This window comes from Cibotium barometz, chromosome 4 (assembly GCF_041138505.1).
Source record: "Cibotium barometz isolate CiBa-2024 chromosome 4, ASM4113850v1, whole genome shotgun sequence".
Classification (NCBI taxonomy): domain Eukaryota; kingdom Viridiplantae; phylum Streptophyta; class Polypodiopsida; order Cyatheales; family Cibotiaceae; genus Cibotium; species Cibotium barometz.
This window is the reverse complement of record NC_141049.1, coordinates 41,622,129-41,638,536: the sequence shown is the minus strand read 5'-3', so window position 1 is coordinate 41,638,536 and position 16,408 is coordinate 41,622,129. Positions and strand designations below refer to the sequence as shown.

General features: G+C 47.4%; 1 protein-coding gene across 1 annotated transcript in view; it reads left to right on the top strand.

Moving 5' to 3' along the window:
- Nucleotides 1–16,408, top strand: part of LOC147639272 (mediator of RNA polymerase II transcription subunit 20a-like) — a 42,514-nt gene that overhangs the window by 10,149 nt on the left and 15,957 nt on the right. The window contains exons 3-4 of the mRNA XM_086789144.1: nucleotides 77–255; nucleotides 382–468. Coding sequence (XP_086645270.1) covers nucleotides 77–255; nucleotides 382–468 — 266 coding nt within the window. The remainder of the gene's footprint in view (nucleotides 1–76; nucleotides 256–381; nucleotides 469–16,408) is intronic.

Genomic DNA, 16,408 nt, shown 5'->3' with positions numbered 1-16,408 from the left:
GGCACAATTTTCAAGTGACAACTTGCAATCTGTTTTTCCTGCACGTAAAATGTGTTATGTGCTTTTTGAAATATAGATCCAGCCGTCCCCGTTGACTGTGCACGAGACATACTTGGCGTGTCCTTTTCGGAGAATCCGAATAAATATTTTTTCATCCTAAGAGCAGAACACATGGTTGTGGAGGCAGATTCCAACATCCAAGAAATTATGGAGAAGCTTCAAACTTACAGGAATCGTTTGACTCTCGTATTTGAGGCAAACAATCTATTCCTCAATTGATATACTCTGGAGAAAGTTTTTTTGGGTGGGAGTGTGTTTGTTGTTAGATGAAGAAGAGCTGAAGAAAGTGTGGTTATTTTGATGCAAGCTCTCTCTTTGCAGGGTTACCAGTACCAACTCGGTGATTTTAATCTAAAAGCAGGCAGGGCGGTACTGAACAACGAGAGCATCCGTGGGATTGTCTTGGAAGTATGGTTTGAACTTCTTTACTAAGCGCTTCAATATCATCTATGCATTACTAGCACTGGAAGTGGATATGCCTTAGAAACCTTAGCTATAACCTCATTGTATGGCTGTCCTTACCTTCAGAGGCAAGGATAAGATTTGGACTGACTCAGCAAGCAAGTGCATTTTGTTGCATGTAATTTTTATTTTGGATGCTTTGTAAGCTCCCCTAATAAGCTAATAAGCTAATTGTAAGGTCAGATATACATCAAAGCCTTTTCTTTGTGTGGCTAAAATATTAAAGCCTACTTTTATTTTGCCCTCACTTTCTTCAAACATGCTGCCATGTACTATTTTCTTTTTTGGGAGGGGGGGGGGGGGTGGGGGGTGGGGGGCATGATTGCCCTGTGTCCTTCAATGCTACAGGTGTGTGTGTTCCTCCCGGGGGCCTGGGTGTCATGAGCAGATTGTATGTGATGCCGAGAAATGAGGCACTTGCTTGGGACGCTTATCTTAAGGTTACATTTCTCCAAAAGCTGTTTGAGCTAGACTCTTGCTCCTTTCATGGGCCTTAACACTTATCAATCAATAGGTTGGAGTGTTTTTAGTGCTTTTTAAATGAAATTCCCGAAGTATGCTGCTATATATTCTTTGGTGCCAGGGACGATGTGGTTGCACCTTGGATCCTTGAGTGGTCTTCCCGGGAACTCATGGTTTCATTGTGATGCCAATAAAGGAAGCACTGACTTGGGAGGTCTGCCACCTCAATGTGATGACAGTGGTAACTGCTGGTATTGCTCTTGGGAAGCACAAGAGAATGATGGCAAAGACAATGGACAAATTCAGCTGTCATCCCAGAATCTGTTGTGATTTCCTCTTAGCAGGTTTGAGCCACTCTTTGGTGAGCCAATCCTTTCTTGGAGGGAAGCTTCTCACGGAAATTTCTCTTCTTGAATTTTCGTCATTATTTGCACCATGTTAGGAGTACTTGTACAGCACTGTGCTTTCCACTATGAGGCATGGGTAGCTTTTCTAGCATTGGACAATCCTTTTGTAGATTACATGAGAGGACCTAGCTGTAAATTTTGCATTCTATGAAGCCGTTTACACTTCAGATGCCACATGAGAGAATTCTTTTAGTGGGTGAGCTGTACACACTTCTTTTGCATTGGTGGTCAGACATGCTGAGGGAGTGTTGCATACTGAACCATGATTCAGATAATTTTGTGATGGTTAGATCTGTGGGGGAAGTTCCTTGATTAAGGCATGTGATTATTCACTTTGGTGTGCTTTATTGCTGGACTTGTAACGAATACAAAGACTCATCACAAGCGTGCACCTAGACTAACCATGTGCAAACCGTACTTGGCACAATCACTTGAAAATTGTGTCCCTTCATACTGAGGGCTTACAATGGTTTCTCTCCTTGCAACTACCCTGTACATGGCCTCAGTAGTTAGAGAATTTGATGCCCCATGTGTGTGTGTGTGTGTGAGTGTGACAACAATTGGTGGAGAGAGAGAGAGAGAGAGAGAGAGAGAGATTATATTAACATCTACAAAAGACCCGAAGGGTCTATGAGACCAAAAGACATTACATATTAACCATGAGTCAACTGTATGTCAAAAACATGAGATTGCAGAAAGAAAAACAGGGCTTACAATGGTCTCTCCCTACAGCTAGCCTGTACATGGCCCGGGGCCCAGTAGTTATGACATGCATTTAAGGCCCAATATGTGTGTGTGTGAGAGAGAGAGAGAGAGAGAGAGAGAGAGAGAGAGAGAGATTATATTAACGTCTACAAAAGACCCGAAGGTTTTCTATGAGTCCAAAAGATGTTACATATGAAGAATGAATTAACTGTATGTCAACAAGATGAGAAAAGAAAGTGTCCGTAGAATGAAAAACAGGGCCAGCGACCATGTGTGTACCTCAAAGAAACTTATTTATAACCAAGCATCATGTGTCGTCCTCCTTGATGACATTGTATAGGGAGGTAACATCCACTTGTTAGCCATCATCTCCTGTCTGTACACTATACCAGGGCCTCTGTTGTGGGTGTGCCTGCCCGTTTTAGTGTTTTCCCATTTTTCCTCACTCTCCATGTATTTTCCCATTTTTTCCTGAGGTGTGGAGGGCTTTCAGCTGTCCTTAGAAGCTGGCTGGGCTCTGTTGTGTCTCCACCTGGCGTGGTGTCCGAAAGCCAGGTGTCCTCTGTCTCCTGCGGGCTTTGAGTGTCTGCTCTCTGGAGAGTAATTCCCTGCTGTGTAGGGGCTGGGAGTGGGGTGGATCTCTGAAAAAATGTAGTAATCTGTGTCTGTCGTCCGCCCTCTGGAGCTGTCTAAGCCTGTAATGATGTCTCTCTGTGACGCTGTATGTCTAGAATGAATCTCCCCAATATGCACTGGTCTGCTGCCTCAAAGATCTGGCGTAGGGAATGTGGCTCTATACATAATGCTCCTCACTCTCCACCTCCTCTCTGCACAATCTGCATACCCTCTCCTCTCGGGGGATCCGTGCTGCTCTGCCAGTCTCCATCTCCAATCGATGTGATGAGACTCTAAGCTGACCAATAGCTACTTGGGAGCCGTGTGGTGAAAAGCCCTCCATGTATTTAGGCCTCTCTATAAATCCATCATCAGTGATACTCATGAAGTGATCTCTGTAGTATAGCATCTTCGGTGATACTCATGAAGTGATCTCTGTAGTATAGCATCTTCGGTGGAAGAGGCTGTGTAGGTGATATCCATGTCTCTCGTGTATAGAGCTGCCATAGGTCCTGTCTCAATACTCTGTTCCTCTCACTATGAGAGAGACGGATATGTGGTGCATTCCTGTCATACTGGAATGATGGTAGATGATCCATGTCTAGGCCATGCTGTGAGAACCAATGTGTGACCTATGCATACCATGATCCTCTGTCTCCTGCCTCAGCCAGCTGTCTAGATGCCTCAAAAGCTCTGAATGACAATCTGTCCTGTGGCATCTCTTTGAATCTGTCTAGCAGGCATATAGTCTGGAATATGGTCTCTACCATCATAGGATGCGCAGCAAACTCTGCTCGGATAATGTCATGAGGTACTGACGGTTTGCTGCGTATCATGCGTGCCATCATGAGGGCCTGTGGTCTCTCTATCTGTGTCCACCAATGGGTAGCAAGTCCTGGTGCCCATACCGCTGCTCCATACATCAGTGCCGGTGTGACTAATGTGTCAAATAGCCACCCTTTCGTTCGGGGTTCCTGAAAATGCGCCTGGTGGCATTGTCTCTCTAGCGTAGCCAATGCTGCATATCCCCGTGTCAATCTGGCTATGGCTGCTGAACCCATGGTGAAGCGCGTGGATGCGGCAGAGAAGGTAACCCCTAGGTACACGTATGATGTCACCACCTCCACCTGGCGTCCTGCGAGAGTGAATGTGAGCTGACTCCTGCCTTGCCTCGATGTATGAAAGACCATAACCTTGGTTTTCCCAAGGTTCATAGTAAGACCCCTCTGTGTGCAGAAATCATCGAGTGCATGTAGATGCTGCTGTAGACCTCTTGGAGACTCAGACACTAATACAATATCATCAGCATAAAGCATAATATGTACTGAGGTACCTGCTAGATCAACTCCATCTCCGCCTCCCCGTGTAATGAAGTCAGCCACCTCATCAATGTATAACCCAAATAACATGGGGGAAAGTGGGCATCCTTGCTTCACACCAATGGTGCTAGCAATAGTCTCGGACATACCTCCTGGGCATCTGACTCGCCCAATGCTCATGTAATGCATAGATGCCCCATGTCATATCTGCTGGTATGCCAAGAGACTGCAGGTGCTGAAAGAGCGTCTCTCGTGGTACTGTGTCAAATGCCTTGCGGAAATCCAGAAAGCAGCAATAGAGCTTTCTCTTCCTCACTCTAGTCTGATCAAAGTGAATACATGGTCAGTGGTAGAGAAAGCTCAAAGTGAATACATGGTCAGTGGTAGAGAAAGCTCTCCTGAAGCCTGCCTGCCCTGATGAGCGTAAACTTGCTGGCTCAGCATATAAGCTAAGGTCTTGCTCCAACACTGCACCATAGAGTTTGGCCAACACGTGGCGAACCATAACCGTCCTGTAATTGCTCGGATTGAGCATATCCCTTGTTTTGTGGATCGGCACAATGGTGTGCATCGTCCACTCCGCAGGCAAACCCTCTGCTAGTGCCTTGTTAAACAGGTGTGCAAGAAAAGGAGCCAAAGAATCTACTGCATATATGAGATGCTCACCCTCTGTAGGCCCATATGGTCGGTGGCCCGTCCATGCTGTAGGCGGCGGATAGCTTCCTTTACCATCGAGTGGGTAAAGAAGCTAGTTGTGGTAGGTCGAGGCTCCTGTGGTTGAGGTATAGGTGGCTGTTGTGGGGCGTGGTATAGGCCCTCTGCATATGTGTGCCATGTCTGTGGGTCTGCAATGGGTGTCGGTGTCCGAGGCTCTCTGAAGTGCCGCCATGAGATAGGGCTATCTCTACTCATGAAGAAATGGAAGATCTCTAGCTCCTGTATCTCTGCGAAGGCCCGCCTTTTGCGGCGAGTAAGTCTCCTCATCTCTCTCCTCGACTCCTGCTCTATGATGGCTCCCAAGGCTCTCTGTATGCGGAGCCGTGAGTATAGGGCTCTGCACTCGTCATCATACCGTCTATTCTGGGGCATAGTCCCAGATCTCGGAGGCTTTCTTGAGTGGACACGATGTGGGAAGCTCTGTAATGCAGCCGTGTGTAGGAGTGATGCCAGCTGGGCTGTAATGGTATCCATAGGTGCCAGGGGATCCATGAGTAGGAGCCCATCCTCTACTCTGCCAGTGTATATGTCTGCCATGTCATGTGTGAAGTAGATGGTAGTGTGTGGCGTCGGTTCGTGGGGGGCTAGTGATCCGGCTAGTGAAAACGCCAAGTATGTATGATCAGCCCCAATAGGACGAGGTGGGATGGAGAATGAGGTGACAAGCTGTGATGCCTCCAAAGACCCCATAATGTAGTCCACCACCGTGCCTCTGGTCCGTGTATGACCCCCATGTGGGAAGCATGTCAGCCCTCCTGATCCTGGCCACTGTAGCATCCCGTTATAAATAACGAGACGATGCCTAGCTCCCAACTCTAGTAAGTGGTCCCCATAATGTCCTCTGTCTGGTCCAGTGTCCTCTGATGCCCGACTAGCCCCTATCTCCTCTGGATCCACAGGGTGGAGGATCTCCATGTCATCATAGTCATACACCTCACACTGTCTACTCTGTGTGTGGGCATTGAAGTCACCCGTAAGAAATACTTCCCCTAGTGTAGAATAATGCATAATCTCCTCTGACAGACAAGTGTATGGCGAGGCTCCTGTCTCCTCCTCCTGTGGCATGTCCTCTGTAATGACATAGGAGGATCCTGATGGAGGAAAGTAACATAGGGCTATGTATATAACCCTGTCCTGTGAGAGCTGTAAGTTGATCCACATGTATCTGGCCTCTGGATCCTGTGCTACCTCTCTCAGTCTCCCCTGTAGCTCCCGCCTGAATAGAACTGCTACTCCCCCCCCGACCCTCTCGAGGTACCCTGACGTGTGTGTCAGAATATGCAGCGGAAATGATAACCAAACTTGGGTAGACAAGAGCAAGTAGACTGCAGAAAATAAACAGCACAAGAAACACAGAGAGATAGGTGTGTAAACTCTTCTCTATACACAAGATCCCGGAAAAACTGAATGAGAAAGTGGTAGGGGCTGAGGGGCTATATATACATCTCATAGAGGGCAGTCGGCCAGCAGCAAGAGTGCCCACGATTGGAGAAAAAATCCCACGACTGCATAAATGCAGTCGGCCAGCATACTGATGCCCACGATTGATGAAAACCAGTCGGCCAGCAGCCCTGTACACGACTGATGAAGATCCAGTCGGCCAGCACTGGGGTGCTCCTAGCATCATCTGGGAGCCGTCCCACCACTAGGAAAAATGGGAAAAAATACAGGGAGTGTGGAAAAATGATAAAACACCTCATAAGGGCGGGCACACCCACAACAAAGGCCCTGGTGTATCAAAATAGACAGGAGATGACTTCTAACACCCCCCTCTCAGCTCCTGGCTGTGAAACCAACCCAAGGGAGCTGGAGTGCCGCCTGAGCGTAGCCTGAGGTAGAGACTTCATGAAGAGGTCCGCCGCATTGTCCTCCGTCGAACAATAAAGTAGCAAGATGTCACCCGCCAAGATCTTCTCACGTGCAAAGTGATACTGTATCTCTATATGCTTGGTCCGGGCATGGAAGACCGGGTTCCGAGCAATAGCTATACAACTCTGGTTATCGCACTGGATGACTGTGGGCTCCCTCTGTGGAAACCCAATCTCGCCTAGCAGCCTCCGCAGCCATACAACCTCACAAGCAGCACCACAAGCAGCCCGATACTCTGCCTCTGTCGAAGAAAGGGCAATAGTTGGCTGCCTCTTGCTGCTCCAAGAAACTGCTCCTGAGCCGAGGGTAAAAGTGTATCCTGAAGTAGATCTCCTCGTGTCTGGATCTCCTCCCCAATCTGAGTAACTCCAACCTTGGAGCCATTCCCTCCTGTGTAAAAGAGTCCCAGATCCTTCGTACTCTGCAGATACCGCAAGATCCGCAATCTTGAGTCCCAATGAGACTTCAATGGCGTCTGCATAAAAGAGCTCAACAGCCCCACGGAGAAGCTCAAGTCCAATCTGGTGTTCAGCAACCAGATCAATGAACCAACCAACTTCCGGTACTGCGAGGCATCAACTGGCTCACAAGGATCTGTAACGGTTAACTTTGTGTTCGGGTCCATCGGCGAAGTAATAGGCTTGCAGTTCTCCATCCCAAAGGCCTCAAGCAACTCATGAACATACCGCTGCTGAGAGACGAAAAACCCCCTCTGGGTCTGCAAGATCTCCAATCCCAAGAAGAAGTGGAGTAAGCCTAAGTCGGTCATCTCAAACTCCTTTGACAAGGCAGCCTTCGTCACTCCAATGTGCTCCACATGACCGCCGGTGAGAATGAGATCATCCACATAAAGGATGATAAGTGTGACCATGCCGCGTTCCCGAAAGAGATACAAGTTCGGATTTGCAACCGATCTCTGAAATCCATTCCGAATAAAGAAGGAATCAATCTTCTGATTCCAAGCCCTGGGAGCCTGCTTAAGACCATACAAGGCCTTACGTAACCTGTAAACCATCCCTTCCGATCCTGGAACAATAAAGCCTGGAGGCTGCTCAACGTACACCTCCTCCTGCAGGTCACCATTAAGGAACGCAGATTTTACATCCATCTGGTACACGGGCCACCTCTGAGAAGAAGCTAGGGCAAGAACGGTCCGAATCGTGGTCATCCGCGCTGTCGGTGCAAAGGTATCCTCGTAGTCGATGCCTGGCCGCTGAGCATAACCTTTAGCCACAAGCCTGGCTTTGTGTTTGTCCACCGACCCATCAGACGCGTACTTGGTCTTAAAGACCCATTTGACACCAATGACTGACCGCTTCGACGGCCTCGGTACCAACTCCCAAGTGTTGTTCTACTCGATGGCATCAAGTTCCACCTGCATGGCTTTCCTCCAACGATGGCATCAAGTTCCACCTGCATGGCTTTCCTCCAAGTATCCTGTGAAAGGGCTTCCTTTACGGAAGTGGGCTCTTTGTCCTGCATGATACGAGACATCAAAGCATAGTTCACCTGAAGAAGCTCCGCCGTGTTGCTTTTATCTCGGACTCGATGTGATCTTCGAGGGCCGTCCTCTGTGGTCCACTCGGAGGGTAGCTCCGTGACACCTGACTCCCGAAGGGTGTCTAACAACCACCTAGGTACTCGAACAGATCGTGGAGCCTCTTGTGGTCGCGGGGGCTCAACTCCAGCTGCGGGCTCAACCTCCTGTGATGACTGAGGTGGATCAACTGGAGTAGTAGACTGGGAATCATCATCAGACTCCTTTGGATCTCCAAGAAGTGGCGGCTCCTCGACAGTGGATGCTGGAACATGCTCGTCAAAGACCACATCCCAGCTGACAACAATCTCGTTCCTGTCTGGATCATACAACCTGTATCCCTTGGAAAGAGAGTTATACCCCACAAATACCAGCTTGCGGGACTTGGAGTCAAGCTTCCCCCTCTGCTTCTTCGGAATATGTACATACGCGTCACTCTTAAAGACACGGAAGTGCGAGACATCGGGTTTCCTGCCAAAATATGCCTCAAATGGAGTCATATGGGGTACAGAAGTCGTCAGAGAGCGGTTAATGGTATGGACAGCCGTTGCCACAGCCTCACCCCAAAGTGGACGAGGAAGATCACGATGCTCCAGCATGGTCCTCGCCATCTCTACCACAGTCCTGTTCTTACGTTCAACAACTCCATTCTCCGAAGGCGATCCGGTATTGGCCAATTCCCTCTTGATGCCATGATCTGCACAAAACCGGAAAAATACAGTCGAGGAGAATTCACCTCCTTTGTCAGCCCTGAGAGTCTTGACCTGAAATCCAGACTCTTTCTCCACCATCACGTGCCAATCCTTGAACCGAGCAAAAGCCTGGTCCTTCTGGGAAAGAAAGTAGACCCACGTGAATCTGGTACAATCATCAACAAGCAGCATGAAGTAGAGAGATCCTCCCAAGGATGGTATCTGCTGTGGTCCACACAAGTCAGTGTGAATCAACTCCAATGGTTTCGAAGCCCGCATGGAAGCCTGCTTCGGAAAGGATTCCCTACCACGTATGCAAGAACTGCAGCGTCCTTGCCTATTACCAACATCTGGCAAGCCAACCACCATCTGGTCCCGGAAGGCGCGCCGCAAAGCATCCACATTTAAGTGGCCAAAACGAAAGTGCCACAAATCTCCGACCTGAGAGCCTGTCAATGAGGAGAGTGCAGAGAGCTTGTAGATGCCATTCTCCACACCGCCTTCCCAAACAACTTTGCCTGTAACACGGTCCCTTAGAGCAACTGAATGCTCGAAAGCCAGTCTTGCATACCTCATGCACTGACAGAAGATGAAAACCTAGAGGAGGGACATAAAGAACACGGGAAGCATGCTTGCCCTCCTTGCCGTCGGGAATAATCTCCATCCGGCCCTCACTATGTATCGGAATAGTGGAGTTATCGCCAATAAAGATACGACCTGACTGCCGTTTAAGATCCAGAAAGAAGTCACGGGATGGAGTCATGTGCCTGGAAGCACCACTATCGAGAATCCATTCCCGGGTATCCTTTGCGGTGAAGCCAACTGCCTCCTCGCTCGAAGATGATGAAGCATTGGAGTCCACCATCTCTAAGTGCACAAATGCCGGAGTCTTCGCAGCTGAGGCTGAGGAATCAGCACTCTTCCCTGTCCGCTTAGGGCAATTCCTCCAGTAGTGGCCTTTCTCGCCACAATCATTACAAGATCTTTCGGCCTTCAGCTTCTCTCGTTCTGGATCTGGCTTCTTCTCAGAAAACTTCTCCGGCGAAGCCTTCCCTTTGCCCTTGTTGGAATTCCGGCCTTTCGACCGTTGGCCAGTTAAGGCCTCCGAACCTCCGCCGTGAGGAGGGTGTGTGAAACGTTCCTCCTGGTCCAAGACCATTGGCACAAGCTCCTCCCAAGTAATGGTGTTGAGCCTGCCACTCTTGATCAACGAGGAATAGAAAGCAGAATACTGATCAGGCAAGTGGGAAAGTAACGTGATGGCCATATCTTCGGATGATATCTGTTGCCATATATATATAGGCAGTGATGTGTGTGAACACACTTAGGACCGCCGGGGCACTTTTTCCCTCTTTAGGAGGTTTTTTCCCCCCGGCTTGTATATACGCCCATCCTTCTAGGGCTAACTTATCTTTGTACATTGACACAATCTAATACACTTTGTGTTGTGTGCATTCTTGCTTCTTCTTCTCCAAGCTTTGTGTGCTTTCCTACAACCCTAATTCCAACAATTGGTATCAGAGCAGGCATCGGCTCCCAAGGCTACGCCGCCAGCACCCTCCGACTCACGTTCTCCAATTGAGGTGAGTTTTCACGAGCGCTTGCAGGTCCCTATACTCTGCAAATGAGCCTGTAGGGTCTTGCGTTCTCAGAATTTGCATCTGAGGTCGTTTCGGGCTCCGTTTTTGCATTTCAAGTTCTGCACATGTGTTTTCGTCATTTTCTGCAGAATTTTCGACAGTGCAGTTTTCTGCAAAACAGGCATACGTGTTCTATTGTGGACCGTGCTACATAGCACAAGTTGTCTTCTGTTCAGTCTTTGCTTCATTACAAGTAGCTTTTGCATCAGTTTCAGTCAGTGGCCATGGCTGATAACAGCAATGATGTATTTCGCATGTTGTCTGCTGAAGACAAACTGGATGGAGACAGCAACTATCCACTTTGGGCATACATGATGCAGCATGTTTTGGTTGCAAAAGGAGTGTGGAACATTGTGCAGGGTATGGATGTACGTCTAGGTTCTGTGGATGTAGGATCTGTTGAGGATGTTGCAGGATCTAGCAGCTCTACTGTTGCTGCTGTTTTACCCACTGCTGAACAAGCTCGTTGGGATGGTAAAGATGCGCAGGTTCATGCCTTGATTGCACTTTTTGTCAAACGTAACATCACCCCACATATTCGTTCAGCTAAAACAGCAAAACAGGCTTGGGATATTCTAGCTGGTTTGTATGCAGGTCGTAACGAGGCGAAAATCGCTTACTTGCGTAAAGAGCTAGAATTGAAGATTATGCAAGAAGATGATGACATGAATGTTTTTCTTGCTGAGATTAAAGATCTCAAAGAACAGTTGATTTCTGCAGGTGAGATTATTCTTGATCATTCTCTTGTGCAGATTGTTCTTGATGCTTTACCTGAGACATATCAGACTTTTGCTTCCACGTGGAGACTTCTTAATGAGGACAGACCTGATGCTGTCAAGTATGATACTTTAGTCAACAAGCTCTTGCAAGAAGTGCAGTCCAGGCAAAACAGGGCCAGGCAGCGTGCAGTTGATCAAGCATTTATTGTTGCCCAGCAGCAGAGAAGAAGTGGTAAGGCAGCCCCCTCCATTGTTTCTTCTCCTATTAGTAGGTCTGCAACTTCTTCTTCTTCCACAGGTAGCAACAATAAGTCTGAGAAGGCTCTTGATAAAGGCACGAAAAAGACCAGGTGCAACTATTGGAAGGCAAATGATCATGTCATTAAGAATTGCCCTAAGCTAAAGGCTAAAGAGGCAAAGAAGAAAGAGTCAAATGCAGCCACAATAGCGGATGCTTCTACAAATGCAGATTCTGCAAATGTTGTGCAGGATACAGAATGGGCGTTTAGCGTGTATTGCCAGTATGACCCATCTGTACATGATGCATGTTTGGCAGTTTCTGTTGACTCTCATGTTTGGTATTTTGACAGTGGTGCTACAAAGCACATTACCTCGCATCGTGATATGTTCACTTCTCTTGAGGCTGTCCCTAATGGGAATACTGTCACATGTGCCAATAATGCTTCTTACCCAGTGAAGGGCGTTGGTAAAATTATGCTTACGGCTGCAAATGGCAGCGCTTTCACACTTTCAGATGCTTTGTATGTGCCAGGGATAAAGAAGAATCTATTGTCTGTCTCTGCGCTTGCTAGACTTGGACTTGTAGTCAAATTTGTGGATGACAGATGTACTGTTCATGATTTGACTTCTGGTGATACGATTATTGTATCTGGCACCTTGTTTCGTGGGATGTATAGGCTCAATTCTTATGACAAGTGTGTGGAAGATTCAATAAATGCAGCTTCTGATGAAAAGGCAGTTTCAGATGCAAAACTATGGCATGCTCGTTTTGGTCATCTGAACTTTGCTAGTTTGCTGCGTTTGCAGAAATTTGATATGGTTGCTTCATTGCCCCCTCTTGAGGCACCATTGAAACATGTTTGTGAAGGCTGTATTTTGGGCAAAATGTAGCGTTCTGCGTTTCCAAAGGATGGTTCTGTGCGGGCCACTCGCAAATTGCAACTTGTACATAGTGATGTATGTGGGCCTATGCAAACTCCGTCATTTGGTAAACACTTGTACTTCGTGACTTTCATTGATGATTACTCAAGGCATGCATGGGTATATCCACTGAAGGCAAAGTCCGAAGTGTTTTTGTGCTTCAAACAGTTTTTTCTTATGGTTGAAAATGTATCCAATTGTACTGTGGACACCCTCCGTTCTGATCGAGGGGGGGAGTACATGTCTAAAGAGTTTGATGCATTTTTGGCTAGTCGTGGGATAAAACACCAATGTACAGTGCCGTATACCCCTCAGCAAAATGGTGTTGCTGAGAGGAAAAACAGGTCACTTATGGAGATGGCACGATGTATGGTCAAGAGCCAAGCTTTGCCACATGCGTTTTGGCTTGAGGTTGTCATGTGTGCTGCATATGTACTCAACAAGTGTCCCACTAAGGCCTTACAGTCTATTACTCCATACGAAGCTTGGCATGGCAGGAAGCCTTCTATTGGTCACTTGCGTGTCTTTGGTTGCTTGGCCTATGCTTTAGTGCCTGTGCAACAACGCAGAAAATTGGATGATAAGGCTGTCAAATGCATTTTTGTTGGCTACAGTGCTGAGAGCAAGGGTTATAGATTGTATCATCCGCAGTCAAAGCGTATCTTGATTAGTTGAGATGTTGTTTTTGTGGAAGATGCTGTGCAGCCTTTGTTATTATGTACCAAAGAGACAGGTGTGAGCTCACGGGATGTATTTGATACATTGTTGCCTCTGTTTACAGGTGGGAATTCAAATGTAAGTCCTAATGAGGCAAATATTCAGCCTATGCAGATTTCAAACGACATCATAGATCAGCCTATTTCTGATGCAGATTTACAGGATGTAATTTCTGAGGATAGGGCTGAAAATGAGCAGGCTAGAGGTATGCCTAAATGGCTGGTGCAAACCTTGCGTGATAGTAAAATTGATGCACCTATGACTAGTCGTACTCGTTCAGGTTTTCAGCATGCCTCTTATGCATCAGATTGTTATGCTTTGGTTGTGTCTAGTATGTGTGAAGAGGAAGAACCTCTTTCATTTGATGAGGCACAAAATTCAAAAAATTGGTTGGCTGCAATGCAAAGTGAATATGATGCTATAATGAAGAATGGTACATGGTCTTTGTGTGATTTGTCTATTGGTAAAAAGGCCATTGGATGTAAGTGGGTTTTTAAGTTGAAACGAAAGCCAGATGGCAATGTTGATCGCTATAAGGCTAGACTTGTTGCAAAGGGTTATGCTCAAGAAAAGGGCATTGATTTTGATGAGACCTTTGCTCCCACTTGTCGTTTGCTACCATTCGTAGCATTTGTGCATTGGCAGCTCATAATGGTTGGAATGTACATCAGTTGGACATAAAGACTGCATTCTTGAATGGAGATTTGCATGAGGAGGTGTATGTATCGCAGTCTCGTGGTTTTGTTCAAAGAGGGCAGGAAAACAAAGTGTGCAGGTTGAAAAAGGCTTTATATGGTTTAACAGAAAGCACTTTGTATGTTAAACGTGTGGATGATGTACATCTAATCATTGCTCTCTATGTCGATGACATGCTGCTCACAGGACCAAATGAGAGTCATATTGCTGATTTTAAGGTTGACTTGAATGCCTCTTTTGAGATGTCAGATTTGGGGCATTTGCATCATTATTTGGGGATACAATTTAAGCAGTGTGATGGAGGTATTGCTTTGTGTCAGACAAGGTATATTGAGACATTGTTGCGGAGATTTGGCCTTGAAGACTGCAAGCCTATTGCTACTCCAATGGAGACAGGTTTGAAGTTGAGTCTTCATGATGCTGGAGATCACTTTGATGTCACACTCTATTAGACAGCTGTTGGTTGCCTCATTTATGTATGCATTATGAGGCCGGACATTCAGTTTGCAGTCTCACAGGTGAGCAGGTTTATGCATAGCCCAAGGTCTCAGCATTGGAAGGCAGTTAAACGCATCTTTCGCTACTTGAGTGGCACCATACATCTTGGGTTGTTTTATCCCAAGGGGGGATCGTTGCCGCCAGATTTACATGCTTTTTCGAACTCAGATTGGGCTGGTTGCTATGACACAAGAGTGTCCACAAGTGGTTTTTGTTTCATGCTCGGTAGCTCATGCATATCTTGGTTGAGCAAGAAGCAACCTACTGTGGCCACTTCTAGTTGTGAAGCTGAGTACATGGCAGCTTTCACAGCTACGGTTGAGTGTGTGTAGCTCAGACGGCTTATGGCTGACTTGGGTGTTGGACAGGAGTCTGCCACCTCTATCTTCACTGACAGTCAGAGTGCATTGGCAGTTGCGAGAAACCCAATTTTTCATGCTCGCACAAAGCACATTGAGGTGCATTATCACTATGTCAGGGAGAGACTCTCAGCAGGAGAGATCAGCTTGGCCTATGTGTCAACATAGAACAACCTCGCCGATCTTTTCACAAAGGCGCTTCCTCGTGAGAAGTTCGAAGCTTTCCGCAAAGCTTTGGGCTTGCCCCCCTTTGTGGACTGATCTACTTCGGGCATGGCACTCCCCTATACATGAGTGCCAGCTCTCGTTCACACCATCACTCCCAGGGGGGATTTGTTGCCATATATATATAGGCAGTGATGTGTGTGAACACACTTAGGACCGCCGGGGCACTTTTTCCCTCTTTAGGAGGTTTTTTCCCCCGGCTTGTACACATGGTTGATCACTTGTGGTGTGCAATTGAGGAAAATAAACGATCGGACCCTGGCGTTGACACGATCCCACATGTGTGCCTGTGCCTCTCGGTCCTTCCTCGTCGATAATAACTCCCCTTCCTCAGCTTCCGGCAGTGGCACCCCGATGATAATAAAATCAGCAAGGTCATATGACTCCAGAACCGACTCCATCATGACCTTCCAGATGCCGTAATTGGACCCGTCCAATTGACGATCCACTTGGAACGTGGGGAGAGTCGGAATCTTCACGTGCTTCTCAGTTATCTCTAACAAATCTGCCATCGTGGAGAGTAACCTGAAAGGGTAGGTGGGTGGGGAAAAAAATCTGAAAATCTGCAAGTGGCTGTCCAGCACCTTTGCCCGCCTTCCTCTTGCACCTTCTCTTCCCGTTCAGCCCGGAACAGTCCACCAATCAGCAACCTGTTGCTCCCCCTCTTGCTCAGAAAAACGCCCAAGATCTCCTAGAGCCTAGGGCTCTGATACCATGTCAGAATATGCAGCGGAAATGATAACCAAACTTGGGTAGACAAGAGCAAGTAGACTGCAGAAAATAAACAGCACAAGAAACACAGAGAGAGAGGTGTGTAAACTCTTCTCTATACACAAGATCCCGGAAAAACTGAATGAGAAAGTGGTAGGGGCTGAGGGACTATATATACATCTCATAGAGGGCAGTCGGCTAGCAGCAAGAGTGCCCACGACTGGAGAAAAAATCCCACGACTGCATAAATGTAGTCGGCCAGCATACTGATGCCCACGACTGATGAAAACCAGTCGGCAAGCAGCCTTGTAGCCCACGACTGATGAAGATCCAGTTGGCCAGCACTGGGGTACTCCTGGCATCATCTGGCGGCCCTCCCACCACTAGGAAAAATGGGAAAAAATAGGGAAAAAATACGGGGAGTGTGGAAAAATGATAAAATACCTTATAAGGGCGGGCACACCCACAACAAAGGCCCTGGTGTATCAAAATAGACGGGAGATGACTTCTAACAGTGTGGTCCTCCTGTATGCTGACTCCCACTGGAATCCCTCTACTCAAGGTAGCCCTCTCTATGGGCTCTGATGTGTCTCTATTAGAAGTATGATGTCTCTCCCCACCATAACATGCTCTAGTCGTCCAGGTTGCACCCATAGTGAACCATTTCAGTTCCATACTGCCATGTGTATCTCTGTCAGTGGCCTAGTCTATGTCCCATAGGCCCCAAATCGCTAATCTATGGGCCGGCCATCAATGATGACCCGACCATCTCGATAGAAGGCCTTCTTGCCTTCTCTCCTCGCGTGTAAGACTTGTGGCATGCAAGCTCTCCTATGC